Source organism: Drosophila tropicalis, unplaced genomic scaffold (assembly GCF_018151085.1).
Source record: "Drosophila tropicalis isolate 14030-0801.00 unplaced genomic scaffold, ASM1815108v1 contig_443, whole genome shotgun sequence".
In the NCBI taxonomy this organism is placed as follows: domain Eukaryota; kingdom Metazoa; phylum Arthropoda; class Insecta; order Diptera; family Drosophilidae; genus Drosophila; species Drosophila tropicalis.
The window spans coordinates 3,178,209-3,205,916 of NW_027172907.1; the positions used below are offsets into that span (position 1 = coordinate 3,178,209).

Genomic DNA, 27,708 nt, shown 5'->3' on the forward strand with positions numbered 1-27,708 from the left:
GAGTTACCAACCAATTCCAATTTGTTCTGTAAAGCCAATTCATAGGGATAAACGCAAAAATTCGAAATAAAAACAAATTTTCTTTTATGATTTGTTGTTTGTTTTTGAAAATGTTTCTTTTTTGTATTTTTTTTCCTTTTTTTTCTCACTTTTGTTTGTTGTTTTTTTTTTTTTTTTTTTTTTTGTTTTAATTTTTAATGATACGTTCTTTTGCTTTTCGACCAATTTAAGATATATACATATATATATATATGTATGTATATATATATACATATTCCTTTTGCTTGTTGTATTTTAGATAATATATAATTTGTTTAAATATTTTTGTTTTTACAATTTCTCTTCAACATTTTCGTCTCACTTTTAGTTACGCGCTGCTTGTTTAATAAATTATACAATTTATATATATAAGTATATATATATATATATATATATATATATATATGCGTGTGCATATATATATACAGTTGCGAACTTAATAATAGCACCACTTGCTGAGGTAATGTGTTCAAAGGATTCCTAGGCTTATATTAAGGTTCTAGGAACATGTAAATACGTTTTTGAACGTAAAATACTTTCTACTAATGGAAGCAGAAAAAAAATTCTATCAAAATCCAACGTTTTCAAAGATTTTTACAAAAAACCTTGATATACTCAAAAAATACCCGAAACTAAAAATAGCACCACTTTTCAAATATTTACTCAAAATTAAAAAATAACAGAAAAAAACAAAATTCATTAACAAGTTATGATCAGATATTAAAAATAGTATTAAATAATAAACTTTATACTTTGTTGCATTGCCCTTATTGGCAATAACCGCAGCACATCGTCCTGGTATTGAGTCAACCAGGTCTTGACAGCATTTGACCGTTATTTTTGCCCAGGACTTCTGGATTACTTCCCAAAACTTCTCAATTTTTGTTGGTAATGAAACAGCAACTGCTTTTTTAATATCAGACCAAAGATTTTCAATGAGATTTTGGTCTGGTGACTGTCCCAGCCACTCAATTAAATTCAGATAATTCGCTGAGCACCACTTCCTGGCTTTCTTACTGGTGTGCTTTGGGCTGATGTCCTGTTGAAAGGGTCATATTAGCTGTATATTATCCTCAGCGTATAGTGGCAACACCGTCTATAAGATATTTACATGAACTTGCTGATCCATAATCGATTTGTGGACTGATATGTGACCGACACCATAATAAGACTAACAGCCCCATACCAATGACACTGATTCTAGACTCTAGGGTGAATTTGGAGTTGAATTCCAGGTTCTGTGGACGCCAGACGTATGGTCTATAGCCTTTTCTACGATATTTTACAATTTTATTTTCATCAGTCCATTGTACGTTCCTCCAGTTTTGGACAAGCCAATTCTCATGATCTTTGACCAACTTAAGGCGATTGGCATTATGTCTAGCGTTCAAAAGTGGAGGCTTTCTTCGACTGGAATCTTTTGAATTGATCTTCCGGAGGTAGTTGCGAACAATTTGGACCCTAGTTTGGGGCTTGAAGTCCTTTTTAAGATCTGTTACAGCCTTAACAGAATCCTTATTGCTCTCTCGCATTAAGGGACCGACTTCTTGCTGCTTCAGTCTTGGCTTTCGTCTGCGAGTTTAAGGCTTCTGTTTCAAATAGATCGCTATTCGGATCACTCTGTTGGAAGTACCAACCAGTTTTCCATCTTCAAGATCCGATTTTTTCTCCAAAACCTGGTTTTGGATGACGTTTCGCTTTTTTCCCGGGGCAGTGTTTTCCCCGACCCATTATATCTAAAAGTCTCGGATATTTTGTAGTACTGTTGCTTTTAAAATCGACTTTGAACCAGGGACTGTTAAATATGTGTTTTTTGCTATGCAATTCTGCGAAATTTAACGGAATTTTGCAAAATACTGCAAGTGGTGCTATTTTTAGTTTCGGGTATTTTTTGAGTATATCAAGGTTTTTTGTAAAAATCTTTGAAAACGTTGGATTTTGATAGAATTTTTTTTCTGCTTCCATTAGTAGAAAGTATTTTACGTTCAAAAACATATTCACATGTTCCTAGAACCTTAAAATAAGCCTAGGGAATCCTTTGAATACATTACCTCAGCAAGTGGTGCTATTTTTAAGTTCGCAGCTGTATATATATACATATGTGGTATATAGATATAGTTTTTTTTTTGTTTTTTGTTTAATTTAATTAATTGTATACTTATGTAAGTGTGTGTTTGTTTGTTTGGGTGTGTGTGTATTGGGGATTTTTTGTTTTGTTTTGTTTTGTTTTTTGCATTCTGCTTTTAAATTTAATTTACTTAAAGTTAGGCAAAAATAATTTACTTAGAAATTTAAAATATTATTTATTCTTAGATATTTCTATATATATATATATATCATATATGTATGTGTTTATGTATATATATATATATATATATTTATTTATCCATTGCTACAACGACGGCCACGCCCAATTCACATGAATATGGGCGCGATATGTATGTACAAAAATGTATTTTTTGCTTTCTTTCTTTCTTTTCTTCTTCACTCTTCATTCTTCGCTTCTCCTTCTTTTGTGTCTTGTATTTTTCTTTTTCTCTCTTCTTATTCTTCTGATTTTTTACAGACATTTGTTTTTGTTTTTGTTTCGCTTAATGCTAGGCAAAAAAAAAAAAATTGTTTGTAATTAATTAATTTATTCTTTTTGTAATTGTTAAAGGATGAGCCTGCTTATATTTGGGGTAGGCGTTTTGGGGGGGGGGGGTAGGGGGGCGTGGTCAAGGCATTAACTTAAGCTTTATACAATTGAACTAATACACACACGCGCGAGTTTTAGAAACTTCATTTCCGTTATTTTGTTTTTGTTTTTTAAATTTTAATTTAAAAATTCAATTTTTTTTCTTTTTTTTGTTTTACCTGTTTGTTATGTTGTTTCACTTTTCAAGCTACATTTTTTTTTTTGTTTTTTTTTTTATTTTTTTTTTTCTTCCATTTTTTGTTTTTGTTTTTGTTACCATTAAACAAAGAAACGAAATAATTGTTTTAAATAATATAACAAAGAGGAAATCATAAATATTTGTTTCTCTTTCTTGTTTTATAGTTTCTCAAGCCAAATTGTAATTTTAACTAAATTTCTTGTAGTTGTTGTTCTTATTTTTGTTTTTGTTTTTCATCTTTCTTTTGTATATTTTTCATTACAAATTGTAGATAATAAGTTAGGCTTTTGTTTTGGTTGTTTAATTGTATAGTATTTTTTGTATGGTATTTTTTTTTTTTTTTTTTTTTTGTAATTTTTTTTGTTTTTGTTTTGTTTTCTGCTTTAAATAGAAGTTGCTCAAGTCTTATACGTTTCTTTATAGGGCAAAAAAGCAATTACAAATTAAATTGTAAGAACAAATGAAAGATTAATTAATTATAATTATAATTAGCATACACAAAAAAAAAAAAAAAAAAAAAAAAAAAAAAACTTTATGTTTTTTCTATACTAGAGAGAAAGTGTATGAGAGAGACAGATAGATTGTATATAAATTACTCTTTTTTTATTTTTGCACAGAACTTAACGATCAAAGCGTATATACCCTTTCTTTTTTTCATAATCTTCTCCAACTTGCTAGCATTTACTTTTCATCTATTTGATCTGTTGGCTCTCTCTCTCTATCTCTCTCTCGCTCTCAATTTGATATATTTTCATTGTTCTGTTCAGATAATTGAACAGCGACAAATCGACAAAAAAAAAAAAAAACAGAAAGAAGTTAGAAAACTCATAACATGCATATTCAGACAGAGAGGAGAAACGATTACGATTCTTAGCGATTATCAATATACATGGATACGATCGAAAGAGAAACACAAAAAGAGAGAGATATATGTATATATATACAGATTTACAGACAGATATAGAGTTGTAAGAGTTGTATCGGAACGTTATAGCTTCATTTTGGGGATCATATCTTCTCTGTGTTCTGGTTTTGGCTTTCTAATAACGTGTTTTTTGAAATGTGCATATGAAATTTTACATTTTGCTAAGTTCATCAATTTATCTTCATCTTTTTGTTTTTGTTTTTTGTTTTTTAAATACAATTTCTTGTTGTCGTGTTTACATTTACTTTTATCTTAGATTAATTTTCTTTAAACAGTTTGTTTTTTTTTTTTTCTTTTAATAATAATAATGACCGCTAGAGAGAACAATTGCAAATTGCCATTTTCTCTTGGTTTTTTTTTTTTTTTTGTTGTTTCTTAAACTTTTCTCTTCTGATTTCCTCCATTTTTTGTTTTTGTTTTTAGCTAGCTCATTTCTAAATATTAATTGATTTAAATTGTGACTAACTACAAGCTAAAAAATATAAGCTATATTTATATAGTATGTGTGTGTGTGTGTGTGTGTGTGTGTGCATGTTATTTTGGAGGATGTGTATGTGTATGTGTGGATTATGGATTTACATTATCTCTCTCTAGTGGCCATTTTTTTGTTTGCTGCTTTTACAATTATATAATTTAAGTAATTTTCATATATATATATATATATATATATATATATAGACACAAGTAAACAATAAACGAAAAAGAATAAACCTATATAGTTATAGATAGATATATATATATATATATGTATATACATATTCAAGTACATATATGTACATATATAGAGTGGTAAACAAATTCTAATTAGCACTAAACGACATTATTACATTACATTGTGTATATATTTTTTCTTTATATGTGTGTGTGTGTTTTTTTTTTACTTTTTACTTAATTTTGTGTTTTCTTCATTTAAATATAGATATATATATATGTATGTATGTATGTGTGTATGTATGTATATTGGGGGTTTTCACTAAATTTCAACTAAAGTTATTATTTTATATTATAGTTAATTGCATTCTGCTTTAGATTTAATCCTTAATTTGAAGCCGTTTTTTTGGACGGCGATGTCCCCGTCGCTGAGGAGGATGATCTTGTTGTTGACTCCAAAAGATGCCGGCACACAGCTGCAACCGGTGAACTTCGTCGAGCTGTTGGCGAGCTATTCGATGAGGTGGTGGCGGCGGCAGCCGATGTCACCGCTGATGATGATGATGACGTTGATGATGTTGATGATGCTGATGATGATGATGATGATGACGATGTTGTTGTTGTTGCTGCTGCTGATGCTAGAGGAGTTGCAGGTGATGCAGCTGTAGCAGCAGCATTGATTATGTTTATATTATGAACAATGGCAAGGCTATTGTTGCTACCGCCATAATTTGTTGTTGCTGTTGATATTATTGTTGCTCCTGCTGATGTTGTGGTCGTTGTTGTTGTTGTTGTTGTTGCTGTTAATGAGGACGCTGCCGCTGATGCTTCGCCATAACTTAATTTGCTCATATTTTCAATAGCTTTCAACCAATTCATGGCATAACCCTCCGGATCGTCTAGATAATAAGTGCGATTGGGCTACAATAGAGAGAGACAGAAAGATTATTAGTGAGTGAAACAGCGCTGGATTGACATAAATTATTAGACGACCAACAACATTTAACAAATGGTCATACATTAAAATTAAAATTAAAACAAACACAAAAAAAAAGAGAAAAGGCAACTAATGCCACTAAAAGTTAAACTTGACTGCGACAGCGAACAACAGTTTTTATCTGCGTTGCGTGTGCAGTTTTCAATGCCGCATTTAATTTGTTTTCATTTGGCTCGTAAACACGTGCCTCTCTAAACCAACTCTCTTAGTGGACCCCACCAGTCATCCATCCATCCACCAAATGTTTTTTTTTTGTGGGTGTGGGTGTGTGTGTGTGTGTGTTGTGTGTGCGTGGTGCTTGTTAACGATGATGTTAATAATGACGTCATCTTCTTCTAACCACATTCACATTCCCCCCTGTTTCTCCATGTGGCACAACAGTTCAACAAACTTACAAGAATGTATGTGTGTGTGTGTGTGTGTGTGTGTTTTGCAAAGCTAATTAGCTTCCGCATTAATTGCTCTATCGATATAATCCAATTTTACGATCATCATTCGGATCAATCCCTTATCACACACACACACACACACACTAATCAGTAATCTAGTCACAATCTAGTTGAACTATTCGTTTCACTTACCGTATGCACAAAGAAGATTTTAAAATTCTTAACTTCCGCTCTCAATTCAGGACTCCATGGAATTTCACCCTTCTTGATCATTTGCACTGGATCAATGTAAATAAGGCGGGGTCCCGTTGTCAAGAGTAGCATACGCTTGCGGGCAAACAGACCCTTGCGTTTGTTGACGAAACCCTTTTTGAGTATAACCTCGCCATCGGCAAACACATGCCATTTATCAGTCTTTTGGGCCTCCAAACGTTGCAGCTTCTCAGAGTCGCTCAGGTCAAAGGAGTCTAAGTTGAATGGAAATATGTATGTTATTAGCATATAAAGGAGAAACAGATAAAGAACCTTTTACTTACTTTTTGAGGTTGATGGTTGGGCAGGCATGGCCACACTGCTGCCCACTCCAAGTTCAGCACTCAGCAATCTGGTTATTTGGCGTTCATCTAGGCCAGGTTCTAGATCACCGGGCACACTATAGACATTGGAACGGAAATCCTCATCCTGATTCACACCGGGCAAATATGGATAGATTGGTGGTGGCGTCTGTTGGCGAAGAGTTTGCCAGTTGATGCCATTGAAGAAGGGATGGGAACGTATGCTCTCGTAGAAACCAAACTCATCCTGAGCGCCAAGACGTTCACGTGGCTCGATTTTTTAATAGCTTTCGCACCAAATCCTCGGCATCCTTATCAAAGCCCTGCGGGAAATCAACAGCGCATCTAAGGATCTCTTTGAAAATGACATAGTCATTGCTGCCACGGAATGGCGGCAGACCAGAGATCATTTGATAGATAATGCATCCCAATGCCCATAGATCAGCGGCCGGTGTAATCGGGCCATTCTGTAGCACTTCGGGCGACACATACTGTGCGGTACCCACAAAGCTGCCACGTCGCCGGGGATTATGGCGTTGCTGTTGGGCACGAGAATATTGCAGGAGCCTCTGACGTTCGCGACGATTCTGTCGCAACAATAGATGATCTTGATTATGATGATGGTGTCGTCGCGGTGAATCCACTTCGTCGGCAGCGCTACTATTTTGCTGCTGGTCCTCATCATCATCCACATCCACCTCATAGTCATCGTCATCAACATCATCGTCATCATCATCGTCCAAATCTTGGTCATAATACTCATCATCATCGACATCATCCTCATCGGTGGTCGATGTCGCCGCACAATGCTCCGAGGCATAGGCACGTTCACGCGGTGTCATCACTTTCGCGGAACCAAAATCGGCAATCAGTGTATGCATATCCTCATCGAGCAATATATTCTCCGGTTTCAGATCCCGATGGACAACATTGCGACGATGCATTTGCTCACAGGCCAGCAATAATTCGGCGGCATAATGCCGCGTGCAGGCCACATCAAAGCTACCGACACGATTTATATACGGCAACAGATCACCTTTGCGGGCATAGGTCATTACAAAGTAAAGGGAACGTTGATCTTGAAAAGTGCACGACAGATTCACGAATCCGGGAACATTGGTCATCATATGCATCACTTCGCGTTCCCGTTTGATGTAGTCCTGTTTACGTTCACGCAATATCAGACCCTTTTCGCAGACTTTGACTGAAATGAGACAGAAAGAGATGGAGAATAAATATACCGTTACACACACACAACTACATATAAACAGCTGATGATGTAAATGAATTATGGAAATCTAAAAGTCAAAGTCGAACACAAAAATACAAAAAGAAAAAAAAAATGAATTCTAAATTTAAATTAAAATCAAATGCAACCTTAAATAATGATAATTAAAAATAAAAACAAACACGACGAAAAGACGAAAGCAAGAAGAAACACACAAAAATATGCTAGCTAATATGTGCACGCGTGTGAATAATAAAATTCTATTATATGCACAGTGGTTCGTATGCACGTTTTTTCCATTTTTTTTTTTTTTTTGCTTTATTCTTTTGATTCCTAAACTGACTAAAAGCAAGAGGAAAGTGCAATAAACGAAATCTTCTCTGTACCACTGTGTGTGTGTGTGTGTGTGTGTGTGTGGGTATACGTCGGCGGTGGCGTCCAACTGACAGCGGCAGCAGCAACCACCACCATTAAACATGCCAGGTGACAAATTTGTCAAACGCCAAAAGTTCCATCAGACTTTCGTTTATTGACTGGGACAATTTTTGTGGGTGGAGCAGTTTTTTTTTTTTCTTATTTCTCCCTCTCCCTTTCTATCTTTAGCTTTGCTGAAATGATTTTTTTTGCTCTCCCCCCCAGTTGTGATTTATTGAAATAAATGCAAGGGGAACAACACAGATTGGAGCGGAGTGGACCGAGCGAGATCGGCATAGGAAAAGAGCGGCTGTTAAGGAAACGGTAGGAAGAGAGAAGGAGAGAGAGAGAGGAGTGAGCTGAGCAAAACTTTATTGAAAGCGAGAGCGTCGCCGCTGCCATCAAGAGCTTTATAAAACTTGTTTTCATCTGTGTTGTTGTTCTGGATATGCTTGTGCGTGTGCATGTGTGTGTGTGTGTGTGTGTGTGTGTGTGATCGATTCGATCTCCTCGCTTACCATCTTGTTGTTGCTCTCCCCTTAATCCCCCCCTTCTCATCATTGCCACATTAAGCAAAGCGAGGGCCCTAAAAAGAAATTCTAAACTGGTTGTTGAACTGGAACTTTTTTTTTTTTTTTTTTTGTCCTCTTTTCGTGTGTAAAGAAATGTGCTTCGGCATTAAAAACAACAGTTTTAATAAGTAAGCTTTATTTTCGTCCTAGTAGCCGTCCCTACACCCCACCCAAAGAGCGAAAGGGAACCATATATAGAAATAGAACTTTCTCTAGGTAAGTTCTTCGAAAGATTAGGAAAAGGCATTTAGTTTTAGTTGTATCTCAGACCCTTCAGATGGAATACTTTTGCTCAGTGTACTACTCCCTTCCATCCTTTCCTCTATCAACTATCAACAAACAGAAAAAAAGTGTATATACATACATATGTATGTGATTGTGTGTGTGTGTGTAGAGTATACATACATAAATATTTCACGATTATTTTGCGTTTTTAATCAAGATCAAAACAAAACGTTCTGCCAACAACTAACAAGAAAGAAAAAACAAAAAAAAAAAACATAGGAAAAAAAAATTGAAATAGAAATCTCTCTAGTCAGCGATAAGTCGCTGGTCGTCGCAACAAAATAAACACACACACACACACACACACACACAAAAACAACAACAAAAAAATGAAAAGAAAAGAAAATTAAAAAAAAAAAAATACAGCAATTAAAAGATTAACAGAAACAAAAAGGAAAAAAACAACAACATACAAATAAACGAAAAAGAAAACAAAAAAAAAAAAGCGAAAACTGTTTTTTTATGCGTTTTAAATTTCCCAATGCGAAAATTTCGAGTGCGTAAAAATAAAATTGACCTTCAAAAAGTATCGTGTGTTGCGCAAAAACAACACAAAATTTGGCAATAGTTTGGCAATACAGACAAAACACCCCTCACCCCCGCCGCCAACGCCACGACCCATTCGGGGAATCAGTGTCAAGAGGAACGGAAGGAGGTAGGCAGGCGCGGGAGAGGAATTAGATTAGATTGTTGCTAGCTAAAATGAATGTACATATTGGAATAAAAAAAGTTGTGCATGGAAAATGCGTTTAGAATTTCACACACGTTGATAATCACTTTTTCCCTTCTCTGATGTTATACGCTATACTAGTCGTATACGTAATATTAGAACAACTATCTTCCCCCTCTCTCCCTCTGCACGATAATTTTCTCATATTTTGTTCATTCATTGTGATAATGTTGATATTTGTTGGTATTTGTTCGCTTTTCGCGTATTATTTATTATTATTTTTTAAATATTTGTTTGTACGTGCTTTTTTTGCTTATTATTATTATACTTTTCTTCTTTTTTTTTTTTTTTTGCATTTCAGTTGAGCTTGGTTTTTGGGTTTAATGGCCTGGTCTGATGATAAGCACAGCCTTGAACTTGGCTGGCTGATTGTTGTTCATGATGATGATGTTTCACTTGGGGGGGGTTGTGGGCGGGCGGTGCCTCATCCTACTTCCCTGCCCTCTCTCTCTCACTCTCTCTATCTCGTTGTGTGCAACAACAGCAGTGGCATCGGCAGCAATAACAACAACAACAACAACAAGAACTAAAGCAAACACACATATGTAAACAAACACACAAAAACCACACACAAAGACCCGATTCCAGCTGAAAAGTAAGGCGAATTTTACTGTCTAAGCATAAATATTTGCCCAAAGCTCTTGCTTGGCCTGGTCTGGTCGGGTCTTGGGTCTGGCTTGGCTTGGCTTGGCTCTCAATCTATCTCATTCTTGCAAGTGGATCTAGCTCTGGCGTAATACTCTTTCCATTAAGTGGAATAAAACAGCTAGCGATCAAAAATTGAATAAATAATCCAATAGGAGCTTTTTCCTCTTTTTCTTCTTCTTTTGTTATTATAGGGCATTTTAAGGTCGACCTAGTCAATTGATAGCTAAACATGGAATTGTTAATTTTGTTGTTGTTGCTGTTGCTGTTGTTGTTGTCTGGGGGTTAGGGTTAGCGTGTAATAAGTTGAAAAAAAAAAAAAAAGAGAAAAATTTCCGCTGACTTTAGCAATAAAGCTTGGCGATTGCTGCTGGTGCTGCAACTTGTTGCTGCAACATGGAATGCAGTTGAACGAGTTTTGTGTGTCTCTTGTTGTTAAAGTTGTTGTTGTTGTTGTTGTTGCTGCTGCTGTTGTTGTTGGTGTAGAAGAAATTCTATAAATAAATTGTTGTTGATGATGTTGCCGTTTGGTTGTTGTTGTTGTTATTGGAGGACAATGACCAAAAATGAGGCAAAATCGAAAATGCTGATGCTGCAAGAGGGAGAGAGAGAGAGAGAGGGAGAGAGAGCTGACAAGCAAGCTCTAGTCAAAGCTAGAGAGAGAGCGCTTTTAATGAGGCGCAAGGCCGTTGCTACAAATGGAAGTGAAACATAAGCAACTCCCAAGATATCTTCACAACAACAACAACAACAACAGCAGGAAGAGAAGATCGCGCTAGAGAATGGAATTAGGATGCTCCTTTTGATGCTGATTCGCAATTTCAATTATTTTTAATCTATTTTTGCTTTTTTACATTACACAAAAATTTTGGAGAAATTACGTAACTGCACTCTTCCTCTCCTCTCCTCTCTCTCTCTCAGGTAATGGAGAGCCTGCACAAGAAATTTTTGTTGTCATTCTGTTATTGTTGTGTTTTGTTTTTGTGTGTGTGTTATTTCTTTTTTTTTTTTGGTATTATTATTATTATTATTATTGCTGTTGTTGCTGTAGGCAAAAGTTTATTGCCCTTTTGGGGGGCATGCGGCGACATATTGACTGCACGCAAAGGATTTCATTTGGTTCCATTTTTTGCCTTCCTTTTTCGTCGTTCCCTTTTAATACAACTGTTAACCAAGAAAGAGATAGCAACTAAGCCGCTTGTGATGTTTGTGCGCGAGCTGCAATAAAAACAAACACCAGCAACACAAAGAAAAGAGCAGTAGTCGCACTTTTTTATACCCTTTCACCCCTACATCTCTCCTCCACTGTCCAAACAACTGCAGAAATTTACTTTGTATTGAAATTTGCCATGTTGCCAACTGGCACAACAGTTGATAGACTCTCCTCTTGCCGGGTAAGAGAGGGAGACAGACAGACCACCAAAATACATTGGCGCGTCTAAGGAGGCGCATATGTATCTTTTGCGACTTCCTGCCGCTATTTCTCTCCCGCTCTCACTCCCTTTCATTCTCTTTATCTATCTCTCATATGAATGCCAATGTGGAGTAAAATGTCCTTGGCACGTGTGCAATGACTTTCATTTCTCCAACTCCCAAGCCGCCTCCATCCACTTTGTTTCAGCTCCTTCTACAACATTTTACCTCTTCTCCTTTTGTTGTTTTTGTTGTTCTTCATCACCCCGACCAACAGCTGCTGCAGCCATAAAAAAAAAACCATTATGAATCAGCCAAATAAAAAAAAAACCAAAAAAAAAAAAGGATTCCCGTCTTCTACCTGGGTTGAATGACCCAATTACCAATGTTGGCCAATATTATATTACAGCAGACCAAACGAAGAAAAAAAAAAAACAAGAGAAAAACATATACTTTACTTTGTATGTACATACATACATACATATGTATGTATGTGTTTTATATTCTTCCTCAAGTCTAAACATGCCCACAGCTGCGACTGCGCAGCAGCGACGGCAGCCAGCAACAGCAGAAGCAGCCCAGCACCAGCTGCCCAAAAATAAATGTGTAATTAAAAATAACACGAAAAATGAACAGCGCTTAAGCAAGCGCAAGGAACAGCAGGAGGAGGAGACGAAGACGAAGAAGAAGAATACGTGGAGGCAGCAATGAGACGAACGAAAAAAAGGTAAGGTAAGGTAAGGTAAATGAAAAGAAAACACAACCCCCCTTGTATGTGTGTGTGTGTGTGTGTGTGTGTGTGTGTTTAAGACAACGCGACTCATCCAAGATGATGATGAGAAAGAAGTAGAAGATGTGAAACGAAACGAGTTCGAGGAGTTTCAAAGAGTTCAAAGCCCAAAAAGAAACAGCATACATATGTACATATGTATGTATGTACACACATAGAAAGAATATGTGTGTGTGTGTGTATGCATACTGCACTCAATTTATAAGGGAACCCCCACTGACAAGCCTGCCCAACGAGGATTATGGCTAATTCAAATTGCATTTCCGTTATTTTTAGCTATAACTGTACATTTAATATGTATGTATGTATGTACATACATAAAACGAATGTACGACCTATTGATCCTGGATTTGTTTTCTATATCCTGCTGCTTTTGCACTCACAAAATATGTTTCACTTACAAGCAATTTCTTTTCCTTTTCTACTTTAATGTCCTCTCTAGCTGTCTCTATCTAAGTTTTCCTTTTACTGGGGGAAAATACCAAGAAATTAGCCCTAGCCAGCAAGACAGCTGCGCAGGATTACAAGATCTAACATAAACAGAAAGAAAAGAACAAACCGGGGCACGTGGCTTAAAGAAAGTTCCAGGTAACAATTCCTTTTCTTTCGTTTTCGTTTTTGGAAATTTTGTTTTGTTTTTCTTTTGCTATCTTCTTTTTTGTTGTTGCAAAAAGATGATGAAATAGCTGGGCAATTGTGAAAAGCCAAAAACGGAATGAGTGAATGAGTGAGTAGAGCGACCGTCAAACGCGTCAAATAGACGCCATCATCATTTACGTCGTCGCACACACGCGGCACAAAAAAAATGCGTAAGTAGGCTGAAGCGAAACACACACACACACACAGAGAGAGAGAGAGAGAGAGAAAGAGAAACGTATTTGGGACAAGGGGGACAGAGGTCAGGAGGAGGTGGCCTATGAAATGAAAACGAAAACTGCTGTGCTCATGATGAGTGGGCGTGTATGTGTATCCGTATACATATGGATGTATGCGTATGTGTGCAGAGAGCCCATTGTTGAGTAAAATTCGGTTTACGCTCGATTTGTTCGGAAAATGAAATTGTATGCCACACAAACAAATAATAAGAATAAAAATGCGGTGATAATTCCCTAAAAAAAAAACCAAAATACATTCTTCTATCATTTCCATTAAAGTGCATAAAATTCTTCAGCTCATACATAGAATTTGCAATATGATTAACATGCCTATGTGAAAAAACAACAACAACAACCTCGAAAAAAAAAAACTAGTGCACAAAAATCCTCTCCGCCCCGCCCGTTAGAGCCGCCACTTACAAATATTGACCTTCAATATGTCAATATTTGTAATTTTGCAATTCCGCTAACAATAAAAACAATAACAACACGCAACAATTCAATGTCAAAAGTGCAAAATAATTTGTTGTTGTGCCTCTTTTTGTGTGTCCGTGTGTGTGTGTGCGATGTTGTTGTTGGTTTTTTTGTAGATATTTAAATTGTTTATCAAGTTTTTGTTATTGTTGAAGGAAGAAGAAAAACTTGCTCGTTCATGTCTATTTTTATACGCACACCACTAACAACAACAATGTTAAGCTAACAGAGCTTCGAGAGCACTCTGCTGCTGCTGCTGCTGCTGCTGCGCGGTGTTTTGTTATTGTTGTTGACTTGCAGCAGCAGCAGCAGCAGCAGCACCTCTCCAATTATTGCTGTTGCTGCGCTGTTTGCATTATCGCAAAGTAGCTTTTCGAAAAGCAAAGGCAAGTGCATTCCCGTTAGCCACGCGCCGAAGAATAAAAATGCTTATGTTAGCAGGCAGCAGCAGAAAAATAATAAAAAAGAAAAGAAAAAACAAAAACAAAATGAGAAAATCAACAGTTTTTTTTTTTTCCTTGTTCTTCTTCCTCCATGCACCACTACTCCACTCCAGCACACAGAGCATATTGGACTTGTCAGGCCGCATCAGTGTATGAAAAGAATTTTAGAATGCGTGTGGGAGAGAGAGAAGGCCTAAGGAGTCGAGAGAGTATGAGAAAGTCGGCTGTCATTCCAGAGACTTGAGGTGTTGTGTGGCCCGCGATGCGGCGACACGTGCCAGAGAGTTTATTGATTTTTGCATTTGCATTTTGCAAAAATAAGAAAACAAAATCAAGACCAAACAAATTTGCTTAACACAAATATAAGTTGTACCTACTAGTATATACTACACTACACTACACTATACACTCAACTACATGTTTGTGTGCGTAGAAAAAGAAAGAACAAAAGAAAATCTTTAGCAACTATTAAAACAGCAGTTTTGTTTTTTTATTCTTTCTTCTTTTTTTTTTTTTTCTCGTTGTTTTGTGTAAAGTTGTTGACGCTATTTTTTGTTGTTTTTTTGCTTATCACAAACAGCTGATCTTGTGGGAAGAAAGAGATTGGAGAGCGACAGGGAGAGGTAAAGTAAGTGTCTGTGTGTGTGTGTGTGTGTGATCAACGATAGGAGGAGAAGGCGGACAAGCGGTCGGGCGAGCAGAGGGAAGTCAGGCGACGGCGGCTGTTTCAATCGATAAACAAACGTATAAAAAATAAACTGGCGTCAATTGGTGCGCCGCAGCGCGTCGCTGCTGCTGTTGCTTCTAAGTGTGTGTGTGTGTGTGTGTGTGTGTGTTCTGTTATCACAGCAGACGTAAAAATAACAAATAACCAAAAGTGTATTCAACATTTTTGTTTTTGCCACTAGTTTTTTTGTTTTTTTGTTCTTATTTTTTGTTTTTGAGATAAATAACAACACAACAAATCACCAAAAGAAAGTCACGCAAAAACCCAAAAACAAAAACCATAAGCACGACACGATCTGCTGATTCTTCATATCGTTATGGACAACTTTGTCGCCTGGATTTCAATGAGCAAAGCCTAGCTTACTCTTAAGTGTACCCCCGACAAATGTGTGTGAATCGTTTTCGCTGGCAAGTTATTTCTAGCATCAGCTGGTTTCTGTTTTCTTTTAAAGTTTTGTTGGCAGCAACAGCAGCAAGCAAGCAAGATGTTGCTTCGTTCTATCTATTTTTGCAATTTAGCAGGTGACAGAAAACACCGACAACGACGCCAACGCCAACGCCGTCTGTATGGCGACCGCATTCTCTTGACAACTGGCGCCAGCCAAGCAGAGGCCATAGAAATGGTCTTTTTAGCGAAAGTGAACAAGTGGGTGCCGGTAGGTGGGTGGATGGGTGGATCGCCTGGTCGGTGGTGGATTGTTGGTAAATGGTGATTAGTAAGTGTGATAGGGGGGAGTTAAGGTGCCTAACATAAAGAAAAATAATTTGTACGTATACTTTATTACGTATACGTAATGTCATCTCGACAAAAGAGAACAATAACTATTTCAACACGCGCGTATTCAAGACGACGATGCTGCTGCTGCCGCGATTTCTATATATGGTCGTCGTTAGTGAATGATTTAATAGTAGTTAATAATATTTCCACTTACTTGCATATTCACGTCGCGAGTGTATATCAACGGCCAGATAAACCATACTAAAGCTTCCTTCGCCAATGTATCGACCAAAAATAAAATCATTTGGTGACCTTCGTGGAGGAGGCGGTGTTTGCTGTTGTTGTTGCTGCTGTGCGGGTGTTGGCTGTTGTAATGACTGTTGTTGTTGCTGCTGCTGTTGTTGCAACCGTTGCTCATGGCGTATTCCATTCTGATATTGCTGACGACAGCACATTTTACTGCACTGCGGTGTTGAGGCTACTGACGAGCTGTTGCTGGCCACGGCTGCCGCCAAAGGCGATGTGTGGCCTGAAACCAAAAAAAGCGAAAAGAAAACAAAACATAGATGGATATATAGTATATACTTGGTAGATGTGTGTGTTTGTGTGTGTCTCTGTGCGCGTATCTATGTTAATTTGCTGGCAACATGTTGTAAAGAGTTTTTGCTTGCCTTACCGTTTGTCAGATATTTGTTGATAGTGCCATAACGACTATTATTGTTGTTCTCTGTTGCTGCTGCTGCTGCTGCTGCCGCTGCTGATGTTGCTGTTGTTACTGTTGTTGCTGCTGTTGTTGCTGCCGATGCAGCGCCACAGCCACATGTGCCATGTTGCTGCTGCTGCTGCAATCGTGATGCTGCCGCCGCTGTGGTGGCCATTGCTTCAACAACAACAACCAGTTCTTTTATTTGTAATTCCGAGAAATTTGTTTCACTTAAGGACACGGCTGTTGTGGCTTTCTCCTTTGGCATAGCCGGCATTGTTGCCGCTTGTGTTGATGCTGTTGTTGCCGCCGTTGTTGCAGCAGCAATTGTGAATTGTGAATAGTCTAGATTATTGCTGCTGCTGCTGCTGCTAGAGCAACTGCCGCTGCTGCTGCTACTGCTGCTGCCACTCGACGATGATGAGGCGGCGGCGGCTGCTACGGCAACTGTTGCTGGTATGACAATGCTGTTAGGTGTTGGCGGTGATTGGAGCTGTTGTTGCTGTGTACCGTTAATCTGTAAATAGAAAGAAACCAAACGTTAGATAAGCATACATAACAAAAACCAATTTGCGTCATTTTGAATATGTAAGTATATGAAAGAAATCAAGGTTTTTCTTATAAGACATTTTACTATTAACTATTTTTCCTCCCCTATTTCATTTAACGCAATGTCACTTCTGTTAACAGATTTGCCGCTGCTGTTAAGCGGTTTAACATTGACGGAATAATTTTAAGAAAACACGCAATAAATTAAACATAGTGCCCTCTCCCTCCTCTACTAAGCTAGTTAGCTGCTAGCTGCTGCGCAGATGCAAAAGCCTAAAAAAAGGAAAAAAAAAAACACAAGGCAGACCTCTGTAGAGAGAGAGAGAGAGAGAGAGACAAAACAACGACGACTGACCACCAAGAACCCAAGTTTCAAGCGGAACTTTAAGAACAGGTCCACAAAAGGCAGACAACAACAAAGAGAACAACAACAATAGAGATTGCCCAATGGTCTGGTCGGTTGGTCGGTCGGTCGGTTGTTCCGTCGACGCCATTGACGTCAAGTTCATTGCCGCTCTCTTTGGTTGTTGTTGTTGTTGCTATTTATTTTTTATTTTTATTTTTTTTTTTTTTTGCTCGAGTTCAAGGACTTAAAGCATAAAAATATTAAAAAGTTCATTGCCACCTGTTTACATTTCTATTAGAAGTTGTTTTTGGTTTTTTTTTTCTCTTGCTGTGTTGTTGTCTTTTTATGCTCTTTGGACTGACTTATTTTGTTGTTGTTGTTATTGTTATTGTTATTGTTAACGCCACGCAATGCGTTGGAATGGCGTGATTTTTCAAAAGGAACTTTATGTATGTGAAGTACCATAAAAAAAAAATAAATAAACGGAAAAACCAAAAACAACTATGTAGAACACATCTCGTTTAAATACCCTAACCTTTAGATAAAAAAAAAAAAAAAAAAAAAAAAACAACTTCATTTCCCCAAGACTTCTTTTCGAAAAAACTAGCTAAATGTTTAAAGTTTTATGGTTAATGAATAAATCTTTGGGGTAAGGGTATCTATCTAAGAGAAAAATATTGTGCAGCTCGTTTTTGTATATTGTTTTTGTCTTCTTCTTCTTTTTATGTTAACCAAAATTATTAAATATGCAAAAAATGTTAATCAAAGGCAATAAAAAAAAAAAAATTTAATACGAAACAAGGTGAGCAAATGCGTCAATGAAAGTTTTTTTTTTTTTTTTTTTTTTTGTTTTTTTTTTTATTTGAAGCTAATTTTAGAGATCTCAATAGAGCGCAGACACAATAGAAAACAGAACAGACAAAAAGTTAATAATATAACAACAATCGAAGGCTTAAAAGAATAAAGTTAAAGAAGTTAGCCGCCGCCCTGCTTTAGATGACCAGAAACAAACAAACGAAACACACAAAATGTTAAAATGACTTTGTTTTGTTGTTGTTGTTGTTCTATCTAAACTGGTTTTTCGGCCCACATTGCCATTTCAATTGCATTTCCTTTGTTTGTAAAACGAAATTCATCAATTTACCAATCTGTCCGACTGTCTGTCTGTCTGTCGGTCTGTCTGGCCAAACTAAAGCCAAGCGCAAAGAGCCAAGGTTTGGGAGTCGACAAGAAGTAAGAAACGATGATCGGTAAATTTTTGCCATTGGAATTTCTAGGGGGAAGACCCCAAGGGCCCGCCCCCTTTACAGGTGTCTTGGTGTCTGTAGTTCTCTTCCTCCCCCCTCTCTACCACGCCCCCTTAACACGACGATTAAGAAAGAATGTTGTTTGTTTGTTTGTTTGTTATTGAGATTGTACGACGACGATGACGACGACGACACGATGATTGTCGGGTTTTTTGAGTTTGTGTTTTCGTTTGTTCGTTCGTTCGTTCGTTTGATCGATCGTTCGTCAATGAAAAATAGTTGGTTAACTTTTTGTTTGTATGTATTAGTGCGTGCGTCATACACAACATTTTCTCTGTGTGTGTGTGTGAGTGTGGAATGCGGCTGGTTAAGTTTTTTCCCCCTCTCACTCTATCTCTCTCTGACTAAATATCGTTGTCTCCTCTATGTTAAGGCATGACCTCAACATTATATACACCTCTTCCACTATCCCCCCCCTCTCTCTCTCTCTCCTCCTGCCCCTCTCTAACTATGTCTCTCTCCTCTGTGTACACCCACACGCCCCCAAAAAAATATTGTATATAAACAAAATAAACATAAAAATTTTTTGAGATTTTTTGAACTCCGCCGCGCTAAAGTGGCCAACCTACTTTTCATTTTTTTTTGGCGACTCTGAGGCTAATTAAGCCACGACAACGATCTGCGTCAGAGATTTGATTTAACTGAAAAACTGGAATTTGGTGACTGGCAGGAAATACCCAAAAAATAAAAATCTTATATGCTTAAATTTTGTGAGTTACTTCTATTTCTCCTATCTGATATGTATGTATATATTAAACCCAAGTCAATATGAAATTTAATCATTTATATTAAAGAGTTGGTTGATGTTCTTATTACAGGGTATCAAAATGGTAGTAAGTTGCTTTTGATTGTTTGAGAATAAAATAAAAGAAAAAAATTTCCACAGTTTTTCTTTAGGAAAGTGGGCGTGTGGGTCGGTCGTCTGATCTCTCTAATACAGACAAATAACATATGATGAAAACTTATATGTATGTATGTATGTATAAAAAGGAATTCTTTTTTTCCTCTTCTTCTTCTTCGATGATCTTCTCTTCTTGTCGTTGTCGTCGTCGTCGTCGTCGGTGTCTAGACAAAAATGACATTTAAATTAATCTATTTTATTGCCGGGCCAACGCCGTTGGACGTTCAGTCCGTTCGTCCATCCATCCATCCCGTCCCGTCCCGCCCGTCGTATGTCCGCTGTGTCCGCTTGTCGTCGACGTTGTGGTTCCCCTCCTCCCACCCAGCCCCGTCCGCACTCATTAATCGCCCCACTACACAATCATCTATCTATCTACTTCTCTCTGTCTCTGTCTCTTTGTATCTTTTCTCTCTGCTTGTGTTCAATTTATATTTATAAATACAAAATGTGTGTTTCTATTTTCATTCTCTTCTTGTTGTATTTGCTTTTTTTTTTTCCTTTCGTCTACAGAATGCAGGCGAAGCAGCAGCAATTGAAAGCCCACAAAATGCAGCAGCAGCGGCAGCGGCGGCAACACATTTTGATTGGGAAATAGTGTGACGGCGACGCGATCTTAGTTAATTGAGGTGAAACAAACGAGGTGTAAGGAGGAACAAGACGATGACTGAAAGTAGTGCAAATTTTCTTTTTATGGAACGATCAAGCCCCCGCCGGCCCCCTTCCACCATTTAGGACTTAATGTCCCTTGGAATCAATCAAAAATTTGTACTGAAAGGAGAGGAGTTTTTGGGACGTAGATCTACTATTTGGTTATATATTATTATTTTACTGTTGATTTAATTATCTCTATATATACAATACATATATGTATATCAATATGTGTATGTGGAGGCGTGTTATATTTACGCCTCGGCTAGCAAAAAAGAATTTGATTTGTATTTTTTTTTTTTTTTTTTGGTTTTATTTTCTTGAAGCAATAAAAAATTCGCGGAAATTTTAAGGTGGAATGGAAGGGGATGGATATGTCCCCCTCTTTCTCTCTTTTGCCCTGTCTCCCTATTCCTGTCTCGCTCTGGCTATTGTTGCTGTGCTGTTGCCATTTCGTGTTTAATGTTTATTTTTAAACAAAAAACAAAAAAAAAAAAAAAACCCAACGACGAAACAGCAACAAATTTTTGATTGGACTTCAGATCAAACGACAAATGGACGGATGGACAATATAGTCCAAGGCGTCGGAGGGGAGGGGTACTACTGGAGGGTATTGAAGTGTGTGCGTGTGTGTGTGTGATACATGTTTTGCATAATTTTGATGGGGTAAAAACCCACGACGACGACTGCGACACTAAAATTGGCAAAAGAAAAGGAAAAAAGTTGTCTCAAATATTGAAATTAAGCCTTTGCAGTGACTTTTTAATACCCTGCAATCGGCTACATCTGTATATGTATGTATGTATAAGCGGGCGGAGACGTGGCAGGTTTTATGGTATTGCTGTGATCTTCAGGATATATATGTATGTATCTATATGTATCAACATCCTCACCCCACCTTCATCATCTTGTCCATGAGGGCCGCGTATAATATAAATTTTAAATCCTTAATAATAATTTTGATTGAGATACGAACGAAAAACAAAAAGCTTACTTTGGAGTGTATGTGTGAATGTGAATGTGTGTGTGTGTGTTTGTGTTTGTGTGTAGTAAAATGCGCTTATGAATGAAAAATGCACAAGAGACGAAGAGACTACGACGAGACAACAACAGACAGAGCGCCAAAGCAAGAGCGAGAGAGCAAGAGGAAGAGACATAGTGAATGCAATTCACTATGAGTATGATGGGGGCTGGCTCTAGCTCTCTCATGCAATTTTAACTCTCGCTCTCTCCCTCTCTCTCACTCACATGTTCTCTCTGTTGCATTCATTCTCTTCTTATTACAAGACCCCACTAAACTTACTTCTTGTTAACGCCAGTGTAAAGAGAGATGGAGCAAACAGAAAGAAAAAAAAAAACAAAATATTCTAGTTGGCAGCGTACTCGCTCTCTCTCTCTCTCTCCTTCTTTCTCACTCGGTGTATATGCGTGCACGCGTGTGAGTGTGTGTGTGTGTGTGCGTTGTATGTATATATATATATGTATGTTGTAATTGCGATTCCAATTCCAAATTCCAATGGGCACACGCACTACTTTTGTGGCATACACACACACACACAGCGGAAGAGACTCACACAGATACTCGACTGATACACGAACAACAACAAACGAGAGTTGCGCGCGTATTTCTAATTTTTAGTTTTATTCTTCTTTTTTTTTTTTTTTTTTTTTTTGCGCCTTCCTTTTCTTTATTTTATTTTTTTTGGAATTTCTTTGAATATTTTTTATTTTATTCAAGTATCTTTGTAACCACAAAAACAAAATATATAACAGGAAAAAAAAAACCAACGATTTTACACACACACAATGAGACACAGGATCTGACGCAGGATATAACAATAATAGAGTATAGGAACTTTTTTTTTCTTGCGTAGTTCTGTTTTTTAATTTTAAATATTTTTGTTGTTACTTTTTTTTTTTTTTTTTTTTTTTTTTTTTGCTAATTTGACTATATGAAAACACAATTTGAACACAACGCAGGGGGATAGAGGGCGGCGGCGGCGACAACGACTACGACGACGACGACAAACAGAACATTACTCTGTATATTTAAATAATTTTCGGTTTTTTTTTTTTTTGTTTGTTGAATTTTTGCTACTCTTTTTTTTATGTAATTTGTTTGGCTTTTTGCGGAGTATTATTTAATCGCAAAGCAGCGCACACACACAAATACAACCGTCTTTGGGGCGTGTATATGTATTTTATATTATATTTATATGGTATATGTGTGTATATGTTTTAATGTTTTGTGTGTTTGTGTCTGTGTGTGTGTGTGCGGCGTTTAAGCACGAGACGACACGTCCGTTCACTTTGAAAGCGCCACAAAAACAAAACAAAAAAAGAGAAAAAAATATGTTCAGGGGTCGGCACAGAGAGAGCCAACGAAAATTTGTCAATGTATTGGTGCGCTTCTCACTGCGCAAAGTGAGAAGCGTACAAAGAGCGACACACAGAGAACAATCTGATGCAAGAGAAATACGGGAGATAACACAAATACGGGAGATTCGTACGATCAATTTTTATTTATTTATATTTTCATACATATATTCTCTCGAATTACGAATTTCTAATTGGAGAGGTGCTCATCAAGAGTTTTGCTCTCTTAGCATCGAACCACTCACAACCGCTTGCAACCACCATCGAACTTGATGCTCTTAACTTAAATTTTAATTCTGTCTCTTCCTTTTAATTTGTGTGGGCAATATATGTAAATGAATTTAAAATCTTCAAAAATAAACCAAAACAAATTAAATTAAGTTCATTCAAATTTTTAACACTTTTTGCCCACTGTTGCAAAGTTGTTTTCGAACCGCTTGCAACTACACGCAACTCAAATACAGGGATCAAAATAGTGGGAGCCGGAAAAACATTGGATCAAAATAGTGGGAGACAAAAAAAATTGTGGATCAAAATAATGGGAGCCGAAAGCAACATATGTACATACATATGTAGCTGTATGACGAAGGCCACATAGCGAGAGAGAGACACAGAGCCAAATTTGGTGAGCGCAAGTGAGAGAGAGAGAGAGAGAGAGGTTTATAAATTGGGGCCAAGAGAGCATTAAGGCAGTGGCCAAGGCGAGCAACTGAGAAGACACACATACAATGAGTGGGAGAGGGCAACGCAGGCAGACAGAGGGTGAGAGAGTTCGAGTGAGCGTAGTTGTTTGGTAGTGTTGTAATTAACATACACTTAGCATCCACAAAAGAGATCAACAGCAGCCGCAGCCGCAGCCGACCGCATTCCTAACTGTAAACAAAAGCAGCAACGCATATACTGAGATAAACAGAGAGAGAGAGAGAGAGTTTTGTTTGTATGAAAAAGGCAAAAGAATGCGGCTGGAAAAACTTGTTTTTCCCGCTGGAAAATGTGGAGGGAATCAGCCAGCAAGCGCGCAGCAGACAAAACCAAAAAAAAAGAATTTTAAGAATTTTCGCGCCACACTCACTCACTAACAGAGAGAGTCCGAGAGAGACAGCAAAAGAGAAAGATGGACGGCGAGGAAGAGAAAAGGTTATACAAAACAAGGAAGTGCGAACAAAACAAAAATGTGTAAAGAAAATGTGGAAGAGACAGACAAGACAAGAAGAAGTAGTAGTAAACAAAAATGAAAGAAGCAGAGTAACAGGGGGAGGAAAAGGAAACAAGCAACAACAACAACAATAACAATTGAGCAACAGACATGCAAGTGAAAGGCGTCTGCGATTTTGTGCGAAAAAAAATACCAAGTGGGAGCAACTGAGATAGAGTGACAGAAGCAGAGTGAGATGGGGATGGGAATCGGAATGCTAGAGGGAGGAGGACAGATGAAGAAGGCTTAAGGAGCAAGCCAACAAAAATTTAGGCAGATATTCGAACGGATGAGTGGGGCGTTGTTTTTGTTTGTTTTTTTTTTTTTTTTTTATACCTATTCTCAAGACATGAAATTCATAAATATTAGCTAAATGAAAATGCGGCACAGTTTTTCCTTCCCTTCACTATTATGAAAGTAAGTCAATTAATATTTAATGTATGCAAAAATTATTATTGCAATTATATCGAAAGAATTTGCTTTTGCATTTTTCTTTGGCCTCAACATTTAGTTTGTTTATTCAAAAAAAAAAAAAAAAAAATGTTAAAGGCAACGAACTGACTTTTTTTTTTTCTTTAAATATATGTACTTGTATATTTGTATTTATTTATTTATTTCCAGTTGTCAGTCAACTGTAAATAATTATTAATCAACAAATTGCTTTTAATAGCCATCACATAAATTTAATTTATTTATTTGTTTTAAAACTAAATAAATAAAATAAACCAGAAAGAAGAAAACAAACAGCAACAACAACAATAAGTATACATATATATTTACATATATATCAGATTAATAAAATATAAACTAGATAATGTCAAATTTGGTCATTTCGATTTGCCCATTTTCGGCATTTTCCTGACAAATTATTTCCCCTTCTTATGATTAAGTATTTATTTATTTTTTTTAGCAGCTCAAACAAAATATTTAAATATTGAATAATTATTTAAACAAATGCAAATGTTAGCTTTCTTCGTTTTTTTTTTTTTTTTTTTTTTTTTTTAATTGTTTAAGCAACTTGCTAATCAATTCAACAAATTAATTGTTATTCAATTTAATACATTTTAAGAAATAATTCAAAGAGAATTTGTAACAAAAATTAACTAGCAGTATTTAGTTTTAAGTATTAATCTTTTACAGTTGAATTTAGATTTTAAAGAAGAATTAGGAAATTATTATTATATTTTAAAATTTAAGCAAGATAATATTTGCAGAGATAGAATATATTCTCAAAATAAATAAAAATTCAAGGTACTTTTTTGTAAGCATAAAAATTCTTGACAAGAAATTTTTAATGAAATTTTTAAGCAAAATTCATAGAAATAACATTTTATTATTTATTTTTGTTTCGTTTGTTTAAAAAATTAGCAAGTTGAAAAATAAATTCATTAATTTAAAAAGCAAAAAAGGAAACCAAAAAAAAAAAATATTATGCAATGTGAATTTTATTTATTTTTTTTCAACTGATTTTGTTTAATATATTTAAGCATTTTATGATTGATTGCACTTTTATTTTGAAGGCAAAATGATAAACAAATCAATAAATAAAAAAAAAAAAAGAAACCGAAATCAAAGAGAAAAAGTTGTATCTGCGATTTTTTGCTGAACAATTAATTTAAGTAGCAATTAAAAATTGATTGTTTTTGTTTTCAATAGATACATATTGTGCTTAATATGTAGTATTAGTTACCTTTATGGACTTGAGGCGACGCACAACAAAATTGTTGATTTTATTCGACCAACTTTTGCATTTCATGGGTAGGCCGGTGGGGTGTTTCGGGGGTGTGGTGTCACGCCCGAAAACAACAACATTAAACAACAAAAACAACAACGGTGGAAAAAAAAACACAACAAAAATTTTTGTATGTATATGTAAATAGACGACAATAATAAACAATTACTGTGAAAGTTGAATGTTTTTCAAAAACATTAAACGGTTCATTTACTGTTGGTTTTTGGTTTTTATTTTCTTGTGTTTTTGCTGTTGGGTTTTGTTTTTTTTTTTTTCTTGTATTTTTCTGGTGTTGGTCTTTATTTTCTTTTGCTCCTTTTTGAACACAAAACAGTTATTTTTCTTTCAATTTTTTTTTTTGTTTTTTGTGTTTCTTATTTATTGTAACTTCCACTTTTTGTTGGTTCTGTTGTGTGTTTTTTGTTTTTCACTTTGGTTTTCACTCAAAACGGTTAAGCAAAAAAAAAAACAAAAACAACGTTTAGCACAAAATAAAACAATGTAAATTATGCAGCGAGAACGCGCAGGAAAAAAATAATAACAACACACACACACGCACACACACAAAAAATTTTCCGCGCGCGTAAAAACGAGGAAAAACACAGCTATTTTTTTGTTTTTTGTTTCTTGTATTTCTTTCTTGCTGGCTCTCTGTTTTTGTTTTTCTCAGTTGTGTGTTTTCCTTTTCAGTTTCGCCACTGCTAATGCTGCTGCTGCTATTTCATATATGTGTATATACATATATAGCTTGTGTGTACATATATATTTTGAACCCAAATATCGGGTGCTCGATGCGCGAAGACATCCGAACAGTTCCAAATGTTAAGTTTAAATGTTAACTGTTAAAAGTACGACAACGAAAATGAGCACGAAAATGAAACGACATCGCGCGAACAACGGAATGGATCATGTGTGAAAGGGAATGGGGCACAATTGGTGGAATGTATTGGTAAACGAAACACTGAGAGTGAACCCATCAAGTGCGCTCTGCTTGCGGGCGCTAAAAGCGGCGGCAGAGAAACAGAAACAGAACAGTGAGTAAGTGGGAAAGAGCGATGGAGAGTAAACGAGAGAGGGGAATGCACTGTGTATCGTCTGTGTGTGGATTGTGAAATTTTAGACGGTATCTCCCATAAAAGATCGTTAAATTTTGAATAATTCTCGTGATTATCCTTACAAAATCTGGAAAATAATAATTCTTATTAAACAACAATTAACTTCAAAAGACATTGCTTTTTTTTTTTTCGGTTCCTCTAAAATGACCTTGCAACCAAAAAGTCGTCTGGCATTTAAATGTGTATTTATTCTGCAGCAATTTCATATAAAAAGTAAGTACCTACAAATTAAATTTTTAACCAATTTTGAATTTTCAACATTTGGCAAGTAAAAAATGAAAGGATTTCAATGTGAATAACTGTAAAATATTGTACTGATTGCACCTCGCATTGATTGCATTTCAATTCTGTTTACCGTTATTTATATGTATTTGCTTACGTTGTTTTTTAAGTTTCTATAAATTATTTATATGTATGTAAAATGCAAAAAATAACAAAACAAAAAAGTATTGCACTGACGCACTTGTTTGACTTTATTTTTTATTTTCGAAATTTATTTGCATTTTGTGGAAAATTATTTAGGAGCCCCCCTCAAGACTCACTTGGGCACCATGTGCCCCAATTGCTCATGGCTTTCCTGCTCCATAATTCATCATAGATGATCAATTGCATTTGGAAAAGTTCCACAATTCATTTGCAAAACAAAATGCAAAAGAGCATAAAGACCAAAGAGTACATTCGCAAAGCGAGAGAAAGAGAGAGTGAGTGAGACTGTGGATAGTGTTTCAAATGCCAAAATGTTCCCTGTTTTGTTTTTAGCCAAGTGCGCGCCTTTTTCTTTTGTCCCTGTGTGAATGTGTGGCTGTGTGTGTGTGTGTGTGTGTGTGGAAATTCACTTGCTCTCATTTACGTTTTTACTACGAAACGGAAGCCAAGTGCGAGCGAGATGGAACGAAAACAAAACATTAAAATTGTTTTTGTCTGTATCTGTATCTATATACACGGACAGGGGGCACACAGACGGATCAGACAGACGGCCAGAAAAAGAGTGAGTGAGTGAGCAAGCGTGTAAGAGTATGAGGTAGAGAGGGTAAATGTACATACATACATACATACTTACTTACATACATACATATGTATGTATGTATGTAC

The 27,708-nt window shown here is 36.3% G+C and overlaps 1 protein-coding gene across 1 annotated transcript; it reads right to left on the reverse strand.

The window, feature by feature from the left end:
- Positions 1 to 980: 980 nt before the first annotated feature.
- Positions 981 to 26,339, reverse strand: Pdk1 (Phosphoinositide-dependent kinase 1). Its single transcript, XM_068286235.1, is given in 7 exon segments — positions 981 to 5,412; positions 6,070 to 6,344; positions 6,414 to 6,711; positions 6,713 to 7,635; positions 15,959 to 16,273; positions 16,421 to 16,964; positions 25,460 to 26,339. Coding segments are annotated over 7 exon segments (2,955 nt in total). The 5' UTR covers positions 25,526 to 26,339; the 3' UTR covers positions 981 to 4,878.
- Positions 26,340 to 27,708: the final 1,369 nt, after the last annotated feature.